This window comes from Musa acuminata, chromosome BXJ1-6 (genome assembly GCF_036884655.1).
Source record: "Musa acuminata AAA Group cultivar baxijiao chromosome BXJ1-6, Cavendish_Baxijiao_AAA, whole genome shotgun sequence".
Lineage (NCBI taxonomy): Eukaryota > Viridiplantae > Streptophyta > Magnoliopsida > Zingiberales > Musaceae > Musa > Musa acuminata.
Genome location: NC_088332.1, coordinates 12,873,897 through 12,892,691, shown reverse-complemented (window position 1 = coordinate 12,892,691; position 18,795 = coordinate 12,873,897). Strand labels below are relative to the sequence as shown.

At 41.9% G+C, this 18,795-nt stretch overlaps 2 protein-coding genes across 8 annotated transcripts in view; both read right to left on the bottom strand.

Moving 5' to 3' along the window:
- Positions 1-14,669, bottom strand: part of LOC135583896 (transcription factor IIIB 60 kDa subunit-like) — a 29,147-nt gene extending 14,478 nt beyond the window's left edge. Inside the window, exons 1-12 of one of the 6 annotated variants that reach the window (XM_065187463.1) lie at positions 14,601-14,669; positions 13,612-13,953; positions 13,105-13,142; positions 12,530-12,620; positions 12,302-12,383; positions 12,117-12,192; positions 10,744-10,829; positions 10,582-10,658; positions 7,359-7,454; positions 7,171-7,283; positions 1,296-1,375; positions 1,097-1,183 (exon numbers count right to left, since the gene is read on the bottom strand). In XM_065187463.1, coding sequence (XP_065043535.1) covers positions 1,097-1,183; positions 1,296-1,375; positions 7,171-7,283; positions 7,359-7,454; positions 10,582-10,658; positions 10,744-10,829; positions 12,117-12,192; positions 12,302-12,383; positions 12,530-12,594 — 762 coding nt within the window. In that variant the 5' untranslated portion in view covers positions 12,595-12,620; positions 13,105-13,142; positions 13,612-13,953; positions 14,601-14,669. The remainder of the gene's footprint in view (positions 1-1,096; positions 1,184-1,295; positions 1,376-7,170; positions 7,284-7,358; positions 7,455-10,581; positions 10,659-10,743; positions 10,830-12,116; positions 12,193-12,301; positions 12,384-12,529; positions 12,621-13,104; positions 13,143-13,611; positions 13,954-14,600) is intronic. The other 5 variants (XM_065187460.1, XM_065187464.1, XM_065187465.1 and 2 more) reach the window with 5 other exon arrangements.
- A 941-nt stretch (positions 14,670-15,610) lies between these two features.
- Positions 15,611-18,785, bottom strand: LOC135676359 (CASP-like protein 4B2). 2 transcript variants are annotated; one of them, XM_065187456.1, is made up of 3 exons: positions 18,203-18,785; positions 17,997-18,132; positions 15,611-15,981 (listed from the first exon to the last, which is right to left on the bottom strand). In XM_065187456.1, the coding sequence occupies exons 1-3, from the start codon at positions 18,649-18,651 to the stop codon at positions 15,790-15,792; spliced, it is 777 nt and encodes a 258-aa protein (XP_065043528.1). In that variant the 5' UTR covers positions 18,652-18,785; the 3' UTR covers positions 15,611-15,789. The 2 variants fall into 2 exon arrangements, with proteins under 2 accessions (XP_065043528.1, XP_065043529.1); XM_065187457.1 differs by lacking the exon at positions 15,611-15,981 and adding an exon at positions 16,036-16,373.
- Between the last annotated feature and the right edge of the window lie 10 nt (positions 18,786-18,795).

Genomic DNA, 18,795 nt, shown 5'->3' with positions numbered 1-18,795 from the left:
GCCTTCCATTAGTTTTAACAAAAACTAAAATATACAAATTAAAAAAAATTGAATATCAGAACTACAAAGCACACAGTTGAAGGTAAAAATCAATTTAGCTGACTTTATGACTAAACATTAGATGTTAAACTCTAGAGTCTGTGCCTTTGCAAGGATTTCTGAGGCTTCCAGGCCAAATAATGACAATCTTGGACCATCATGTAGGACAAGATGACAAAGCATGTGACATTGCTTGCTCTCTTGGAGGTCTTCAACAAATCTGTTAACCTTAATATATTTGAAACAAATTCTGACAGTTTCAGTAAGACATGGATTTGACTTACCTTGTAAAAGAGGTTCTCAGTTGGAATAAGAGAAATAATTATTGCTACACATCCCTTTTCCTTCTTTTCACAAGCAAGATGTGAATAAAAAGGAGATTTCCAATTAGTTAATTATATGTTTTGAGGGTCATGGATGGAAAGGGTATGACTACAGAAAATTCTACCAATTGTTTGTCTTTCACCAATATCTCCTCTCTTAACCTTAGATTTTTCAACTGTATCCCCATTTTCCCTCTTTCATATGTAAAACGTCATCAAGTAATCTTTTCTTCTGATTGTTCCCTCCAACAGATTACAATTTTGTGGCAAGGGGCACATGCCATGTTGTGTTGGACAAAAAATATCCTAGTCATGTGTCAGCATGACCAATATGGATCAACACTGTTTGGAACAATTTGACCTGGCCCGATAACATGATAAACCTTAATATTTTTAAAATAATATGATAGTCATTGTTTTCCATAACATCATATATCTTTCAGCTTCTTCCTCTTGACAGCATTTCTGTTCTGTTATTCTAACACCATAACAGCATTCTTTTACTTAAAAAACATTTTCACAATGTAGTCACTAATTGGCCTGCAGACTTAGCATATCAAGTCACTAATTCCTCCATAAACCTAAGAAGAACAGGATAACTAATTTACCAAGAAACAGAAGATCATAATTGACAATTTTTGTGTGCCAAATTTGCTATCATATTCTAAAGAAATTCATATTAACAATCAACCTTATATCTCATAGTGGAAGCAAACCTACAAAATTTTACTTACAACATCTATTTTGGAGTACTTGAGCCCATGAGAATGTGCAGATATGTACAGTGCTGCACCACATAATCCACTAGGTTTTCTCCCTGTCTAAAAATATAACATGATATAAGAGATAAAATAAAATCTATGATCTAATGCATTAATAATTAAATTTACAAACGAAAAAGATAGAACAAAATGCAAATAAAAAAATGTATACCTGCATCCAATCTCTCTTCATTCTTGCAATGATACGGAGAGCAGTTTCAGAAACTGCATTATTCTTTCTGCCCAATAACCCTACAATGCAAACCAAAATTTAAAATGATCTGTTATTTAAACTAATCTCAAAATTAACTCTTACAAATGACCAGGGAACATTATGAATGGAAATTAAAGGAATAAGCAGCTGTTTACAAAAAAATACTTAACTACTATACAAACCAATGATTTAAAAAGCGCTAGGCGCTAAGATCCCAAAATGCCCGAAGCGCTAGGCACTGGCCCGAGTAAAGCGAGGCACTTTGACAGTGGAACTTTTGGACGGGGAGAAAAGAATTGTGCCCGAGCTAAGTGAGGGGGAGAAAAAGTCATCGACAGTGTAACTTTCGGATGATAGCAGCGATAGTGGCGGACGATAACAATAGCAGTTGCAGAAGCTGCGAACAATGACGTCGTGGGCAGAGGAAGCTTTAGAGGTGCCTGTCGGTGGTGGAAGAAGCTGCGATCCTCTTTTTTGATGGTGGAAGGCGCTGCACATGGAAACAGAGGTGGCAGAAGGAAGTTGCAAACAAAGGCTAGGCCGTCAGATCCATCCATCGGCAATAGAGGAAGCCGCGGTCCGTTGCGTCTGTGGCGAAGGTAGTGGCGGTAAGTGTCGGCGGTGGAGACAGAAGCTGTGCTAGGGTTGATGGCTCGGGGTCGCGTGGGGGTGCAGGGTGTGGCTTTTGCTGGTAAGAAAGTGACTAATTGGTTCAATCGAACCAACTAGTCGATGTTTAACCGAACTAGATTTAAAAGTATGATTTAAGTCTGGTTCGATTGCTTAATTTGAATCGAGCGCTCGCCTGAGGCTCCCAGCACCTAGGTTCAGGCAAGCACCCAAGTGACACCTCACTGAAGCACGCCGCCTTATCACGGACTTAGCTGGTTTTGCCTAAGTCGTGCGGCACCCTTGCGTGCCGTCCGCAAAGGTCAGCCTCCCCGAAGCCTCCCATTGTCCCTTAGGACCAACAAAAGAGAGAACGGGTTAGAGAGAACGCCTCAATCGGGATCCACAAGCAAACATCTCCGAAAAACACTTCATAGACAATGCAAATTACAAACAGACTTTACAAGCTCTGAACAGTGGCACAACAAAGGGTAAAATAGTCCATTACAGACCGAAAATCTCTCGCACGTGTCCACATGACACAACCTTTATTTACAAGCCTAAAGAGGCCACCAACCCAACTAAAATGGGACTATTAAGCCTTCGGCCGCCCCTCTACATGCTGTACAAGGCATGAACATGCCAAAAGACACGGACATACATAAGCATTACATCAAACATCTTGTTTAGAAGTTTGTCCGTGACATTCTCCCCCACTTATTCCTTCGACGTCCTCATTGAAGCCTTTGTCGACACTGCAACTCCTCGCCTTTGCTGAGTCTTCAATCTTCTGCTCCAGCTACAATGCGCCTCTTGGCTCCTAGCTGCTCTCCGCTGCTGTTTTTGAGTAGTCGAACCTTTGATCCGCTATGCTGCTTCAACTCACCAATGACTCTGACTCTGGTGTGGGGTTGGCTGAGTTGTGTTGATCCTTGTTGATTCCTGCGGATCCCCCAGATGAAGGAAAAGACCATCCTTACTGCGCCAGTCTCTCAAATGCCTCATGCTGCTTGAACTGGGTGGATGCTTGTTGGAGCTTTAACGAGCATCATCTCGCAAACTTTTAAAGTTTTGGGTCCTTCCTCCACAACATTTGCTCATTGACTCTTCTTTCGCTTAGTTGTCACATCCAAGTAGGTTCGCATCACTTCCGCTTTCGATTGACATTTCGTTGGGAAATGAAGCGGATAATCTACTCTCAGTAGCACTAATCACCGTTGGTGAGGATTTGACAACTATTGTCTTCCATTATCTTCGAAGGGTCTTTGAACTTGTGCAGAGCTCCTCTGCTGGATACATAAGAGAATTGGGGTACTCGGTTTCGCCCATTCTCTTAAGGGTTGAGAAGGCAAAGGTTACTTGACTTTGCCCTCCTCCTCGAGGTTGTACTCCATGCATCGAGCTGGTTACTAGCCTTCACTTGCTCTTTGCTCACACTTTTGAAGCACTTGAAGTGTTTGCACTCCTTGCGTTGAGTTAGTTACTATGATTCACCTTCTCAATGCCATCGAACTTCTGGAATGCAGGAAGTTTTCACCCCAACTTGGAGTAATTCTCTCATAGGTTTGGTCGCCTCTGGGATTGTGCCGTCTTCTCCATCAACCCTGCCGCCTACTCCACTGAGTAGCAAAGGTACAGCACCGCGTATTGCCTGCTTCATTCCTTGGTTATGCACTCTTGCATGACCCGAAGTCCTTCACTTTCGGCTATCTTGATGAGAAGCTCATTGACACCGGTCTTACGAAGTTCCTCGGACTCTGCCCTTCAGCCTTGTCTCGGTACTTGGAGATTGCCTCTGCATGCTCCACCTCCTCGGCCCCTTTCACGACCAAGCGCTCTCCCTCCATGAGAGCAAGGGATCAATGACTTTTACAGAAGTCCCGCCTCTGCGGTACCATAGCGCTGCCATGCCCATCGCCCTACTATCCGTCGCCTCGCATCTGCATCCCTTTTCTTCACGATCAGTAGATATGTCTCCGTGGCACTCCTCTGAGTCCACCTCCATTCTAACTGATGCTTGATTTTGGGTAGCTAAGGCCCTCTGGACTCGTCGTCGCTTCCTCGCCCCTTTCGACCTCCTGCTTCAACACCTCTGTGTTCTCCAAGCAGTCTGTTTGGTCGATGGAAAGACAGACTGCAACTCCCATGCATGGCCTCTGCCATCACGTTGTAGGGTTTGCACCGATTCAGTTCTCCTTAGCTTCCTTGGTAGCAACGTTCGCTTACTCGACCTTGTCCTCTGACTTGCTGGGCTCCCTTAAGCGAATATGAGCTTTGGAGCAATCCAACTCTCCAGTTGCTTCGATCATACCTCTGCATGATCAAGTCCCTCCCATGGAACTCACTGGTACTTGCATTCGAACTTTTCCCTTGGTAGAACACAGCCCCCATATGCTGATGACCAAGATTTTCATCCGATACAAAATTCGATGCACGCCCGGAAGACCCGCCTCTGCGGTACCATGGCCTTCACTCCTTAAATCCATAGCCCTTCTTGTCGTCGTGTTGTTCACCGAAGTGGAGCTCCCAGTAGCTCCCGATCATACCTCCGTATGATCTAATTCCTCACGGGACTATGTCGTGTGTATCGCATTGCCACGAACTGTTCCACCACGATCCGCTGCACCATGTCGCCTCCTGGTGACATCTCCATTGCATTCTGATCCTTGTGGAATAAACTCGAATTGTGAACCCTCCATGTATGGCCTCTGCCAATATATCGCAGGGTCTCCTCCACCTTCGATTTTATTCGCTCCTTTGGCAATCGACCTTCATCCACCCACTCTTGGGTCACACCTAGATGAAGCACCGCTCTAGGACAGTCCGCCGCCTAGTAGCTCCCGAAGTCCACCGACTTCACTGTAGTTTATGCACCATTGTCTGGATCCTGGGCCTCTGCCCCTACCAACACAATCTCCGCTGCGCACCGCTTCCTTCATGGCAACTTGAATGGCAACACTGTAGCATATTCTTCAAGAGTACCCACCTCTGAGTCCTCTTGCCCCGTGCTAAGGCCTCCCGAACCCAACTTCGCCTCCGCAAATTGAGTCGCCTTAGTTCCTCCATCAAATGCTCCTCCGAGATAAGGTGCATGTGCCCAGAAGCTCCCTTCGTCTTTGGCACCATGCAAGATGAGTCCGCTCCGTCAGAATGGAGGACCCATGGAACAACATGATTCTACTCTTGCCTCTGCAAAAGTTCATGTCCTTGACCTCTGTCTAAGGAAAGCACCGTGCCTCCGCTCCATGTTCCAACTTCTATGCTGGCTCCCTTCATGCGGCTTGGGTACTTCGCCAAGTTACACCCAAGTTGCTCCGCTCCTCGTTTTTGCATTGAGTCGATGGTGGTCCTCGCGCCCACCATTCCACGGGTCAACCCTCCCTTGAGTCCGATCTCCATATCGACTCCAAGTGTGCCTTCATTTGTGTTGCTTTGGGTCGTTCCCCCACTTGATCTCGCAATGCATCCACCAATGCATTCTCTCAAGCGAGATCATGCGATGACTCCTCACCGCTTGCTCAGTCCATTGAGCTTCGTGGAGTCGTTGTTTGTTGAGGTACTCCTCCTCAACATGTGAGGCCCGTCTCACATGATTCTTCCTCTGGAGAGCCGGGACTTATCCCTCCTGGATAACTGTCCCATTGGAGCAACATCTCTCTTCGTTTCGGAGACCACCATCCCCTTGGACTACTCCGATCTGCTGAACAAACTGTGCATTGTTCTGCCTCCTGCAAACGCACTTGTTAGATTGCGACTCCACGTCAATACAGCCCCCGCTGCACCACTCAAGGCCTAGCAACATGCTGAACTCGTTGCACACTTCAGCCTTCTACGGACGTATCCTTCCCATGCCGAAGAGAAAGTTTCAATGCTCCATGGCGCCGAGTTTCGGTCGCCTTGGGATGGCCACGAACATTCCATCGTCCGCATACAAGCCCATGCATGAGTACCAAATTCTTCGAGTTAGCAATTCCCTTCACCTCTGTGAGCTTTGCATAACTCTTTTGGTCGTTGCGCAACTCATTCCACCTTGCATGGTCTCATCCTTTACCAAGCGCCTCGCTTGTCTTGAGCACCATCAAGTATGGTTGTCAACGTTGAGCCGTAGCTCAAACTCAACCATCCCAACCTTTGTGCGCTCCGCATTCTTCCAAGCTTGCCTGTTCTCGTGGTGCCTCTTGCGCGAAGGGTTGGCCATTCCTCTGAATGCCAATGTTAGATGCATGCTCCTCCGAGCGACTCCTTTTCCCTACATCTCCATGCCCGTTTTCCCCCAAACGGTCGCGCGTGTGCTGACTGCCCTCAACGCAGCCCCGCTAGGTCCCCCACGTTTGCATGCTAAGTGTTTCTATGAGTGCTTGTCCCGCTCTGATACCATCTGTCACGGACTTAGCTGGTTTTGCCTAAGTCGTGCGGCACCCTTGCGTATCCATCCGCAAAGGTCAGCCTCCCCGAAGCCTCCCATTGTCCCTTAGGACCAACAAAAGAGAGAACGGGTTAGAGAGAACGCCTCAATCGGGATCCACAAGCAAACATCTCCGAAAAACACTTCATAGACAATGCAAATTACAAACAGACTTTACAAGCTCTGAACAGTGGCACAACAAAGGGTAAAATGATCCATTACAGATCGAAAATCTTTCGCACGTGTCCACATGACACAACCTTTATTTACAAGCCTAAAGAGGCCACCAACCCAACTAAAATGGGAATATTAAGCCTTCGGCCGCCCCTTTACATGTTGTACAAGGCATGAACATGCCAAAAGACACAGACATACATAAGCATTACATCAAACATCTTGTTTAGAAGTTTGTCCGTGACAGCCTGGTCCATGCTTGAGGTGCTCAAGCGAGGCAAGACCCTTGAGGCGCTCGGGCGCCTATTTAAACCGCTGATACAAACATAATACCAGAGGCAAATGTGTCGCTGCTTCAAATAGTTTGTCCACTACTGAAGAACCAAAGTTTTTGAGAAAATATAAATTTTCAAAAAGAATTATAAAATCGCTTAATAATCTTATATACACTGCAAATACAATGTTTATAATGAAATCACTTACTAATCTATTATACACCATTGTAAAATTATACTTTCACTTAATAAACTTTAGGATCTTCTCTGTAGCATAAGGATTTAAGTTCCTTATAAAAAGAAAATTAAGGTAGTTTTATAATGGAAAAAATAATTTACAGAAATAGTGTAAAAGATATAATGCACTTACGTTCTGTAAATCTGTGAATGAAAAGACTTGGATCTACTAATTTCTGAACAATTGGATGCTCCAAAAGGCTCAATGTTTTGCAAAGCTGCAAAAACACAGCACCTAACACATAACTGAAAAAAGATTACTTTAGAAAGCATGATAACCGATATTTATAGTGAAAAAGGACTACTATGTTTAATTAGTACAGAGGGCAAATAGACTGCAAAGAGCCAGATGCTTCATACACATTAATCTGCAAGTAGTCCGAAAAATCGATGAGAAGATATGCCTTTTTAGTTTGCCTGTATAAAGGACAATATAAATAGCTAAGGCGTCAATTCAATTTTGATACTTGATCCTTCAATTCACTGCAATAATAAAAAATAATAGTTCTTTCCTGCTTCCAAGCAACATCACTGCAGAAAACAATGTTTTTGTGTTGTCATGCACTTCCTACATATAATTTTCATGAGAGAAATAGAGAGCTAATACAACTATATGCTTTCGAAATGAAGATAAAACTGTATCCTTAAAGAATGCCACATAGGAAATGAATGTTTCATTAAATTTAACTAAGGAGAACTAAGAACATTTTGAGTCGAGTTAGCTATGACAGAAGCAATATAACCACAAAAGGCAATAAGCATGATTACATGCTGAGGAGGGTTACAAACCAGTGGGACTATTTAAGATAACAATTAGAATGGATTGCAGCAAATATGATTATAAATAATGTTTAACCATAAAAAAGAGAAGAGTTGGAATTCAAAAAATATCAGAGTTGTAAGAATATGTTCTATCCTACTTCAGCTCATTGCTTTAAATAAAGGGAGCAAAAGACCATTTATGATAAACCTGGAGGAGATTCCAGCTCCCTTTCTCTGAAAAGCAACATTTTACATTATTTTCCAAAAAAATTGGTGAAAATCTGTTATCAAACAATAATATTTTGCAAGAGAAATTTTTTGGTTTAAAAGTTGCAAAAGGCCTGGTCTTTTTATAAGCTGTAGAAAGCAGTGATTTAAAATGGCGCTCGGGCGCTCGCCTAGGTGCTCGGGTGAGGCGAGGCGAGGCCCGAGTGCCTCGCTTCACTTCCAGGCGGCGCGCTTCAAAGAGGCGTCGCCTGGGCTCTTGCACGAGCCCAGGCACTGGGCGCTTCGAGCGAGCGCCTGAGTTAAACCAGGCGACCGAACCAGGATTTTAGGTCTGGTTCGATCTCCGATAGTTAGTTAGTTCAATCGAACCAACTAAAACCTATATCAGCTGTCGCTGCCCAACCCTGCTCGTTGCCGCTGCCACTCCCGCTACTGCTGTCGCTGCTACCGCTCCTGCTCCCGCTGCTACTGCCGCTGTCGTCGCTCGCCGCTCCCGCTGCCTCCTTACACTCCCGCTCCCGCTCCCGTTGTCGCTTCCTCTTTTCTCAGTCAGCACCCCCTGACACTCCTCTTCCTTCTTCTCCTTCTATATACTATTAACAGTATACAGTATACTGTTAACAGTATACTAATAATAGTATTTGTATTTATTAGATTAATAATATATTATTTTAATTTTAATACTGTTAATTTTCTTAATTTAATAGCATATTTTTATTTAAAATTTTAACTCGCTTCGCTTGGGCGAGCGCCTAGCGCCTCGACCGTTTTTGGACCTTAGCGCCTTTTGACACCTAACGATTTTTAAATCACTGGTAGAAAGATGTCTCTAGTCTCTATTCTCAGTTACCCAAGGACCCTGAAACTTATCGTTTCCTTGTGTTCTTGAACTGACCCTCAAAAGTGTCTGTGTACCTATCCACCTATCCAACTTCTGATGCTTTCTATGCCATATAAGAGTAACTAAATGACTGACATCTGATTCATCCACAAGGTAGTGGGAGAAGGTAACTGAACAAGCAATGATAGTCTTACAGTCACAAGTCCCTCCACAAAAATAAATAAGAAAAAAACCCCCAACAGTTAAAATGTCTAAAAGTCCACTATCATTCAGTCAAACAAACCACCCAGACTTGACCCATTAAAGATAATTTATATGGTTCACAGATTAGGTCCAACTCAAGGAATCTTCAACATTAGCAAACCATATGATTCCGAGATGATTAGATTTTGCACAACATCGGCACTTCAAATTGCTTGTCAGCCATGTTAGATACATAAAAGAATTTTTTTAGTCAAATTTGCGGAACACACATTAAATAGGCATTCAAATTTGTGGAACCATCAAGCTGTCATACCTTCCATGCATTGTCCATGCTATCATGTAGCAAGTTTTCATGAAAACTTCAAAATGTTTACATAAAGTGATGTCAACCCCGATACAGAAGTGAACAGATAACTAAATTAGAATGCCAAACATTAAAGTCTTATAGCAACTCTTTGAAGGACAACTGATGAGTCGATTTCCAATTCCCTGCTGGATAAAGCCAATGAACGAAACTATCGTGGCTGCATTCAATATTAGGTTGGTTTCAGCAGTGACAATACCTTTAACCTGACAAGTGACCACTTAATGACCCACTTGGTTTCATGGATCATTTCAGAAGATCTTGACTGGCTGACAAGTTGGATCACGTTTCATCCAAGTGTATGTTTGTCCAACCAAACTCAATCCCATTTGATCCTTTTTTTTTTCCTTAAAGAATACCTGCCATTACCTACCAGGAGGATCTAATTCGACCCACCCCAACCCAACACACCAGCTATATAAGATGGTTCAGATTTCACCCACATGAAGCCGAGGTTCAAATCATGCCTATATACAAATGGAAGCCTCGATTCAATTTGAATTGAGTCAACTTGTCCACAGATCTAACTGGATTAAACACTCATGGTGTAAAGAATTTAACCCAGACAAGCAGCTAATGGCTTTCATAGTCCTGAATATTAATCAAAACTTCTAGAGGGTCCTCATTAAAAGAATCTCTATTCACATCTAAACATATGTTCCTCATAAGCTTATGACATGCTATACTATAGGTGGATCTAGTTTGAGCTGATGTGTTAGTGAACAGTGGATAATGTTCTGTAATCAGCAATTAGCAGTTGCTGGCCATCTGGACTAGAATAAAACTGATCCATCCAGAAACTCGATGTCATACTTGCTTTAGAAGCTTTTTTATCCTTTGTTTCCCTTAATCCAGATACATAGCACCAAGAAGTTTAAGTCATTCGGTGAATACATACTATAGCTTTTACATGGTGTAAACAAATGAAATATAAGGAGTAAATCCTTTTTCTTTGGGAAAAAAAAACAAAAAAAACTTGCATATTACTTTAATCAAGTTGTCTACAAGAAAATAAGCAAAAAAAGGAAAGTGCCATCTCTTAAAACATAAAAAAAATACTTAATGGAGGCATGATAGAAACCATAACAGTGTGGCATGACTGATATTGGAACAATCATGTTCATATTTTAAAGTGTGTACCTCACCTACAAGCAATATAAAGACATGCAGCCGCAACTTGAGAAGTTCTACGTCCCTTGGTAAAATTCTTGTCAACAGCTATCTTCAGAGAATGGGAAATTGAGATTAAACTAATATGTTTATATTGCACTCACCACAAATCAAGCTTGAAGTTACACTTTGTGTACCTGATAAAAAGCATGAGCTTTGTTGATTATAGAGTCTCCACCACCAACACGCAGGCTATCAACAATATGCCTAATCTCATCTCTTCCTGGAGAAATAGGAGCGTAAACCAGATTGAGAATTAATCTTAAAACACTTGTGCACTGGAACAAAACGTAAACTGCACTTTTGGTAACATAAAGTTGATAAGAGACATTTACTTTTAATGCTTACACGGAGAAATAGGAAGGGGGAAGAATCAGATAAAGGATGTCTAAAAAAGATTATACATACAAGTAAAATGAAAATTACAGCTGTTTATAATATAAAATTGATATGCTTTTACTTTAGATGCATTAAGCATGATAAAATTTTGCTTCTAGAACCAAAGTTAAATGCTGACACCAGCATACACATCCACATGGAGAGAATGGTAAAACTTGCAAACCCATTGATCGAATAACAGTTAATTTAGCACCAGTATTCTCATAAAAATTCAAAATGGTCTATTTCTTCATTAGCCTTTGGAATAAAATTTTTATACATTTAAGAGACAAAATTCTACAGTACACTTGAATTTAGAAGTCAGTAGCCGAAACTCAAAAGGTACAATAGGATTTGTAATTTCAGACATGCTATATTTCCATAATTCATTACAGCAAACAATAAGACTAGGTGAGATATGACAAGGGCCCAAGAACAGGCCACCAGTCATGGTTGTTCATTGTGCTTATTAGCTGTGAAAAAATTACAATGATCCAGAAACTTATACAGGAAAGTAAAGATTTCTAGACTTCATAGGCAACACTTGTTTTATGTATGCATCTGCAAACTAAAAATGGATGCAGAACCTAGTCATTAAGAACATCTCTATAGATGTGCACTAGTATGCAGAACATCTCTACTCATCTATGTTGTATCGAGTGGCATTTAAGGTTCATCTCTACAAGTATGGTCATGGGGCACTCGAGTGCTTTCCTAGGCGCCTGTGCAAGGAGAGGTGAGGCTCAAGCGCCTCTAAATTCTGCGTGCAAGCAATCTTGATTGGGAGCCGCTTAAGCATGCGCCTGGCCCAGAAACTAGGTGGTCCAAGCAGTAGTCTGGCCCAAATCGACTTTGATTGAGCTTGAGTTAAACCTGAATTAGTTGATTTGATTCAACCAAGCAAGCAAGCTAACTTAACTTATTCACTCCCTCCCTCCCTCCCTAAAATCAGGCATACAATCCGATGCAAATGTAGTACCAAAAGTTGCAAAACTATCATAAGTTATGTTGTTGCAGAAGCATTATTTTGGTAGTTACCTAAGCTGAGAAAGATTAAACCTTGAGCAAAGACAAAGATAGTAGTCCTATATTCAACACCCATAAACAGATTAGGTCCTATATGCCAGCATACCCTTCATTAAAGTTCTTTCATGTGATGCAGAATATCCACTTTGAACACTATGCATGATGCTACCAGCGAATCGGCTCTGGAAAATGAAAAACAGAGCAGAATAGATAAGTTGACATATTAAAATAAAGAAAAAACCATAGGCTTTAAATGAATCTCGGAAATCCATGGGTTGACGCATGACAAACCTGACCACTGCTATCCTTCGCAAAGGTGGGCCCAGTAAAGTATATATCTTCATCAATAATCCTTCCACATAAGGCACAGCATCTAAAATATCATCATGGAAAAGCAATCATCCAAGAATAATATAACAATCTAAGTGTTTTAGCATTTCAGTGCCAATATAGATCTAATCAACAAACGTAACTAAAAACAATCAAGGAAAGAATAGAATGGAACAAAGAACCACTTACATGTATCCTTTATCAGGATCTCTAACGGTCGGGCATTCTTCATCACAATGAGTACACCAACCCATTGAGGGAACCAACAACTTAAGACAACCTAAAAATGATTCCAAATTAGCTATTTCCATGAAATATTTCCATTTGAAAACTGAATAGATTGCCAATGTCTACCTCAATGTTCTGGTACCTAGTGAACCCAAGGAAGGATTAAAGACTATAATGTTCAAACCAGAAACGAAAAACAGTTTACGGGTTGGCCTGAGACTCTACAGCTATGGAATGAAACATTGTGGTGGTGGCAGTGTTGTCAAAAGTGCTAGGCCTTAAAAGATGCCAAAGTTCAAAAAATGCCCAAAGGGCGCTCCCCCAAATGAGTGTCTCATCAATATAAAACTTATTTAAAAAATAATTAAGTAAAGTTACAATCATTAAGATGAAGATTGGATAATATATAAGTTCCATATCATTTTATATTCAAAATATCACAACTGAAACATCGAATTACATCAACTATCTAAAAAGCATTAAAGTGCTAAATTGTCCAAATCTAATAACAAAAATAAGAAAAAAAGAAAGCTTACCATCAAAAGTCCAAAGTCCAAGAACTTTGACAAGAATTCTAGAAGTGAGAATTCAAAATTCTATCAGCGACAAATTGGGTAATTGAGATAATTCATAAACTATTAATAACAAGAATTCATTACTGTTATTAACAACTATTAAATTCAGGCGGAGGCGAGGGAGGAGGCTGAGAACTGGAGGAGGGTTCCCAGAGAGGGGGAGGGAGGGCGGTGAAGGCAAGAGAGACAGGGAGGGGTTGCCCGTCCTGTGACGGCAGGGGAGGGAGAGAGGTAGAATAGGAGGTCGGCGAGCGGCTGAAAAAGGCGGAAGAAAAGTGGAGGACGAGGAGGCAGGGACGCGGCTACCGGAAGAGAGACAGCCGGGAGAAAGAAGGAGAGACAGGGGTCGGGGAGGTGGCTGCCGGAAGCCGGGGGAAAGCAGGAGAGCGACAGCGAGAGGGAACTGGGGAAGGGAGAGAGAGAGGGGAGAGGGAAAACTACGAGAGCGAGGAGGGAGAGAGAGGTCACCGTCCGCGAGAGGAGAGGTACCGCCGGTCGCCCGTCGTCTACAGGGAGGAGGAGAGCCGGTAGCGGTCGTCGGTCGCCGCGAAGGGCAGCAAGGGATGAGGAGGGGGTTTGGGTTTTTACTGACTTCGATCAAATCAGACCGAGCGGCTGGAATCAGGATCTAACCAAACCAATTGATTCGAGCCAAGATCTTATCCAAACCTTAGCAATTTGATCAGATTCGCTGGGCCACCCGGCGCTCGCGTGGGCGGCGTCCAGGCCCACGCGCTTCGCGTGGGTTATCTTCCTACGCGAGCGCTGGCAGGATGCAATAAGAGGTGGCAAGAAGATGGCAGCAAGCACCTGCACGCAGAACGCGGATAACGGGGATGGCAAGAAGATACCAAAGAGCTTCCAGAAAGGAAGCAAAAAGCGACCAGCTTCAGGTTTACCCTAACTGACTGGTGCCAAAACAAAAACAAATCAGACAAAAAACAAAGAAGAAAGAAAAAAGAATCCTTTCAAGAACATTCGCATTAAGATGAAAACCTTCAAGAAATCAAGAAAATATAACCAAAAGGAAAAACAAAATAGGGCAAAGAGAAGAGAGAGAGAGAGAGAGAGAGAGAGGATGAAAACTAAAGCCTTTAGGCAATCGCAAGATCGCGCTAGGCACAACAAGAAGCAAAAACCGTTCAAGAACCCTCAAACCAATATGCAAATGAAAACTAAAGCCGTTAGGCAATCGCCGAGATCGCAGTAGGCACATCACCATGCAAAAACCTTTCAAGAACCCTCAAACCAATACGCATACTATTTACCTGACAGAATTGGACCAATCATACATCAACAAAACCATGTAAATGAACCGCAAGATCATTCGGAAGGACCTTCCGAATCAATCAAATGAAAACCCTCAGACCTCTAGAAATCAAGAAAACAGAACAAAGAAAAGAATAAGAAAACTAGGGCGAAGGGGAGGGAGAAAGGACGGAGAAAAGTAAGAGCACCTGAAGGAAGGCAGAAGACGAACCAACACCGCGGCGGCCGCGCACGAGGCCACGAACGAACGAGTGGGAAGGGCACCGGAGAGAGATTGGCGAGGCTACTTATATAGGTTACGGTTCGAAGTGCGTCAGTTTCAACCCGACCCAATAAGGCCCAGGGCTTCTTAAGGTCGCTTGGACTCTAATTGAGTTCGGTTCAATCCAGTCGAATTGAAACCCAATTTGCTCGGTTATTTAAGATTGGGTTCGAAGCTGTTTCCTGGATGGATGCAATCTGAATATAACGATCTGATACAGTGTATATGTATCCTTCCAATGCCCCCATCGCTACACATGCGTCTACAAACTCTGGACCAGACGATCTTAATCAGACGGTTATAGTACGTACCGTGACGGTGATATGACCCGAGAACCCACAACCACTCCCGAGTCTGGTGCGCCACTGTATATGTAGTCTACCTCTCACCTTCCCACTCTCCTCCTCTTTATAATTATTTTCATATATTTTTTACTTCATTATTATTATTATTATTAACACAATACATATTTTTAAACAAGAATTTAGGTAATTTGCCCTTTTTTTCTTCTGCAAGACATCATTTTAAAGGCAAATCTACAATATAAAAATATATAAATTTGACTATGAACATCAATAAGAATTCAATGTTCAACGTATGCAATCAGCAAATAGCACATGCGTGACATATTTATCATTCTCCGGGCCAACTATTAAATTCAAGAAAATAAACAATTATCATCTGAAGTGGCAAAAATAATTGGCGACATGCTGTCGATATGCGATATTAAAAACAAAAATTCTCACATCGCAATATTGCAGAATATCAAAGACTAGAAATTGAAGAAGAATTACCGAATGTAAAATATTATGAGAAATTGCAAAGGAGAATCGAGATGTTATACAAATTTATCATTTTGCATGATCATACACACAAGCAACTCTATCTAAATTGAAGAATGAGTTAAATGTACTTCTTTCAAAAGAACAACATCAGTGCAGCAATTTTTATCATTACCTCTGAACGATAAAGGAAAGGGCCAAATAACATCTCCAATTTACTGTCTTAACAAAATAAGGCAGATCACACCAGCATCCAGTGAGAAACTTATAGTACAGACCAACAGAAAAAGAAGAGAAAAAGGAAGGAGAAGAAAACACACTAACTTGGTAATTCTAAAAATAACTTCGTTTAGAGACTAAGAAGCCTGATATTAGAGCAGATAAGCAAAGTGCTGCAAATGTCAACAAAGCCATGCTGATTGCAGCTACTGATGCATCTGTGAAGGTATTCACTACTTCCTGTCGCATGCGGTCTGTGATTGGGATTGCTGCAGATGATGCAGAGATCAGCAGGTACGCAATCACCTACAGTAACCAAGTTGTTAGTTTCATTGTATCACCAAGAAAAGCATCTTGATCTGGATTTGACAGGTGAATCTACATACACACGGCAACAATTAATCATCCCTCTTTTAGATCATTGGTTTATTAGAGGTGCGTCGCAAACCAAAAGAAAGGAACTCCAGGATATCAAGGTGCAGTGGTGAATAATTGGACACATATACATGCTCATGTGAAATTAGCTTCCCTGAGATGTTGACTTAGGAGCTGTTGATTGCGTTTCTGACGTCTGTTGTGGAACTTAAATCTCTTTAAATTCATATGAACTTTCAAGGTCATGGCCCTCTGACCTCTTAAACAAGAATTTGCAATTCAGTAAATTGTCCTCGTTTATAGTACCAGAATCAGCAGAACCACTGGAATGGCATCAAAAGGAAAAACAGTATGTTACAAAAGTTATACTAGATTTAGCATTGAAAACACTTAATGGTCTACTCTAGCATGTGTTTGCTTGCGGGAAGGTATTGGATATTTAAAGTTAATACTTTTTACGGCTCAGATGCATGGAAGTAAAGTCTAATGAACTCCAACTCTCACGAAGTGATACTACACTGCCTACTTTTTAATGACTCGATAAAGAAGTATTATCATCACTATATCTGTGGGTGCAGTTAAAAATGCTCATTACTGTGATTTTGGGCAGAATACACTTAGGAAAAGAATATAGGGATGAGACAGAATCAAACCTTTTGGTACCCCATGACCTAATGGATTGAAGGTGAGGTTGATATCTAAAGTACTGGGAAGGAGAAACTGCTGGAGCAAAAACAGAGAGAAGCCTTACAGTCATATGGAAATATTTTACATTCTTGTTACTTACTCAATTTTCTCTTTAGTATGTATAGCTTTAACCTTAACTATAGTAGGAGTGAAACTCCGTTTAGCAATGTACTTCATATTTCACATAGGTTCTGTTTCTGTTAACCCAGATTGTACCCATACAAGCAGTGCATTCCAACATCAAAAGCAGTCTTTCCTGTAAACACATGTACAATCGCTAGCACTCCTATCTTAAGATTGCTATAAAATATATGGAACTGGTAAGCAAATAGAAATTCAATGCAAGGTACCTAAACAGGAATGTTATAAAGGGTTCACCAAATTGTCTGTTCCATGATCACTTTTGATCTCAATCATTAGCTTATTTCGGTCAAAACAAATTTTTTTTTTTTTTGTGGGTATTATGTATACATATGCTTTTGAAGTTTGGAAACAGCAGCCAGCCCTCTAACTCTTAATACAACATATACATCCCTCCAAATAATATAAATCTTACTTCTATCCCTTCAAATATGTAACAGTCCTACAAAAACTCTACTCCTTTTCGCATCCATCCAATGAACTTAGAGAAGTTTGAATGAGTTTGAGAAAGTATTAATTTTATATACCTAAAGCGCTCCCTATTTCTTTAACCGATTATTTAACCTTCTGTTTTCTAGGCTCGAAATCATCAATTTAGTCAGGGTAATATATGCAATATTTTTTTAGTTTCATTGTTCAAGTGTCATTATGCCGACCCTATTAACTACGATAGCATATGCATAAGCTTTTTCTATTTTTTCAATATATATCTACTTAATCTCTTCAGAGACATCCGATAAGATTGGATATAGAGAAGATTAGCATGACATGCAAAAATCGAGAAATGATCCAAATTTTTTTAAACAATTATATATATTTTAAAGGGTTAAATAGAAAAATCAAAGCACTTCTGCCTCTATTTATTTTATTTTATCAAGGCTAGTGTTTGAGATCAAAAGTGACAGTATATTTTCTTCATACATTCCTGGTAAGCTGCATAAATTTGCTTACTACATTTAACTATTAAGGAATTCTCTCACAAATTTCAAGCAATCTTCCTTCAATAGAATCCACAGGCAACAAATTTTGCCCCGGTAATCAATTCACAAACTATTACCGGATCTCATGTGTTCAAATTTCATATACCTAAAGGCAAAAAATGTGGACTTCCAACCAACCTGATCTCCAGCGAAGTCCACAATCCCGGAGTACTGCTTCGGCGCCAAATCCTTGCCGGTGCCTAACCGGTGCGCCTGCCTCAGCACCTGCGCCGTCGAGTACACGAGCGCCACCACTGCGACCGCTAACAAGTACCTATAAGCCAAAATCCACCACCGACTCAATCCACAACCCTAGTCGAGCAAAATCCATTCGTCGAACCCACCGGTACTCCTGGTAGTGGTCGAAGCTCATCCATCCCCCGCGCCGGTTGGAGGCCAGGACGGCGACGGCGATCAGCGAGAAGATCCACGCCAGCGCGCGTAGAATCAGCCCGCTCTTCTCCAGCAGGTGCTCCCTCCTCCACCTCCGCACCACCGATCGCACCACCGCGCTGCCCTCATCGGCGGGAACAGCGGCGGGGAGGGGGCTCGGGGTGGATTTCTCGATGCCAGGCGGCGGCCCGGGGGCCATCACCGGCACGATCGACCTCGGTTCGGCGCTCTCGTCCTCGTCGTCGGCGGCCATGTGCAAGAAGCAGTACACTAGTGGAGTGTGGGGGGGAATAAATAAATGCTTGGTGCTCATGGACATAACGAAATATAATTTTCCCACCCCAACAACACACGCAAGCTCCACCTTTCCAGCGAGCAAACCTTTTTTGGTGGGTCCCATCAAAATTCACCGAATGCAGATTGAGGTATCTTTGGGGAACAAAAGAAAGGAGTAATTTTATTTCGCCTTTTTATTATCTTTTGCAAGGTGGATAAATTATGAGAAAGAAGCACAAAGTGAGTGGAATCAGATGAGAAAAGGAAT

Excerpts from the sequence above, each read along its gene's own strand:
- LOC135676359 (XM_065187456.1), bottom strand. The coding sequence starts at position 18,651 with ATGGGACCCACCAAAAAAGGTTTGCTCGCTGGAAAGGTGGAGCTTGCG. Across the intron at positions 18,133-18,202 it reads GACCACTACCAGGAGTACCG|GTACTTGTTAGCGGTCGCAG; the intron begins GTGGGTTCGACG and ends TTTGGCTTATAG. Across the intron at positions 15,982-17,996 it reads TGGACTTCGCTGGAGATCAG|GTGATTGCGTACCTGCTGAT; the intron begins GTTGGTTGGAAG and ends TGGTTACTGTAG.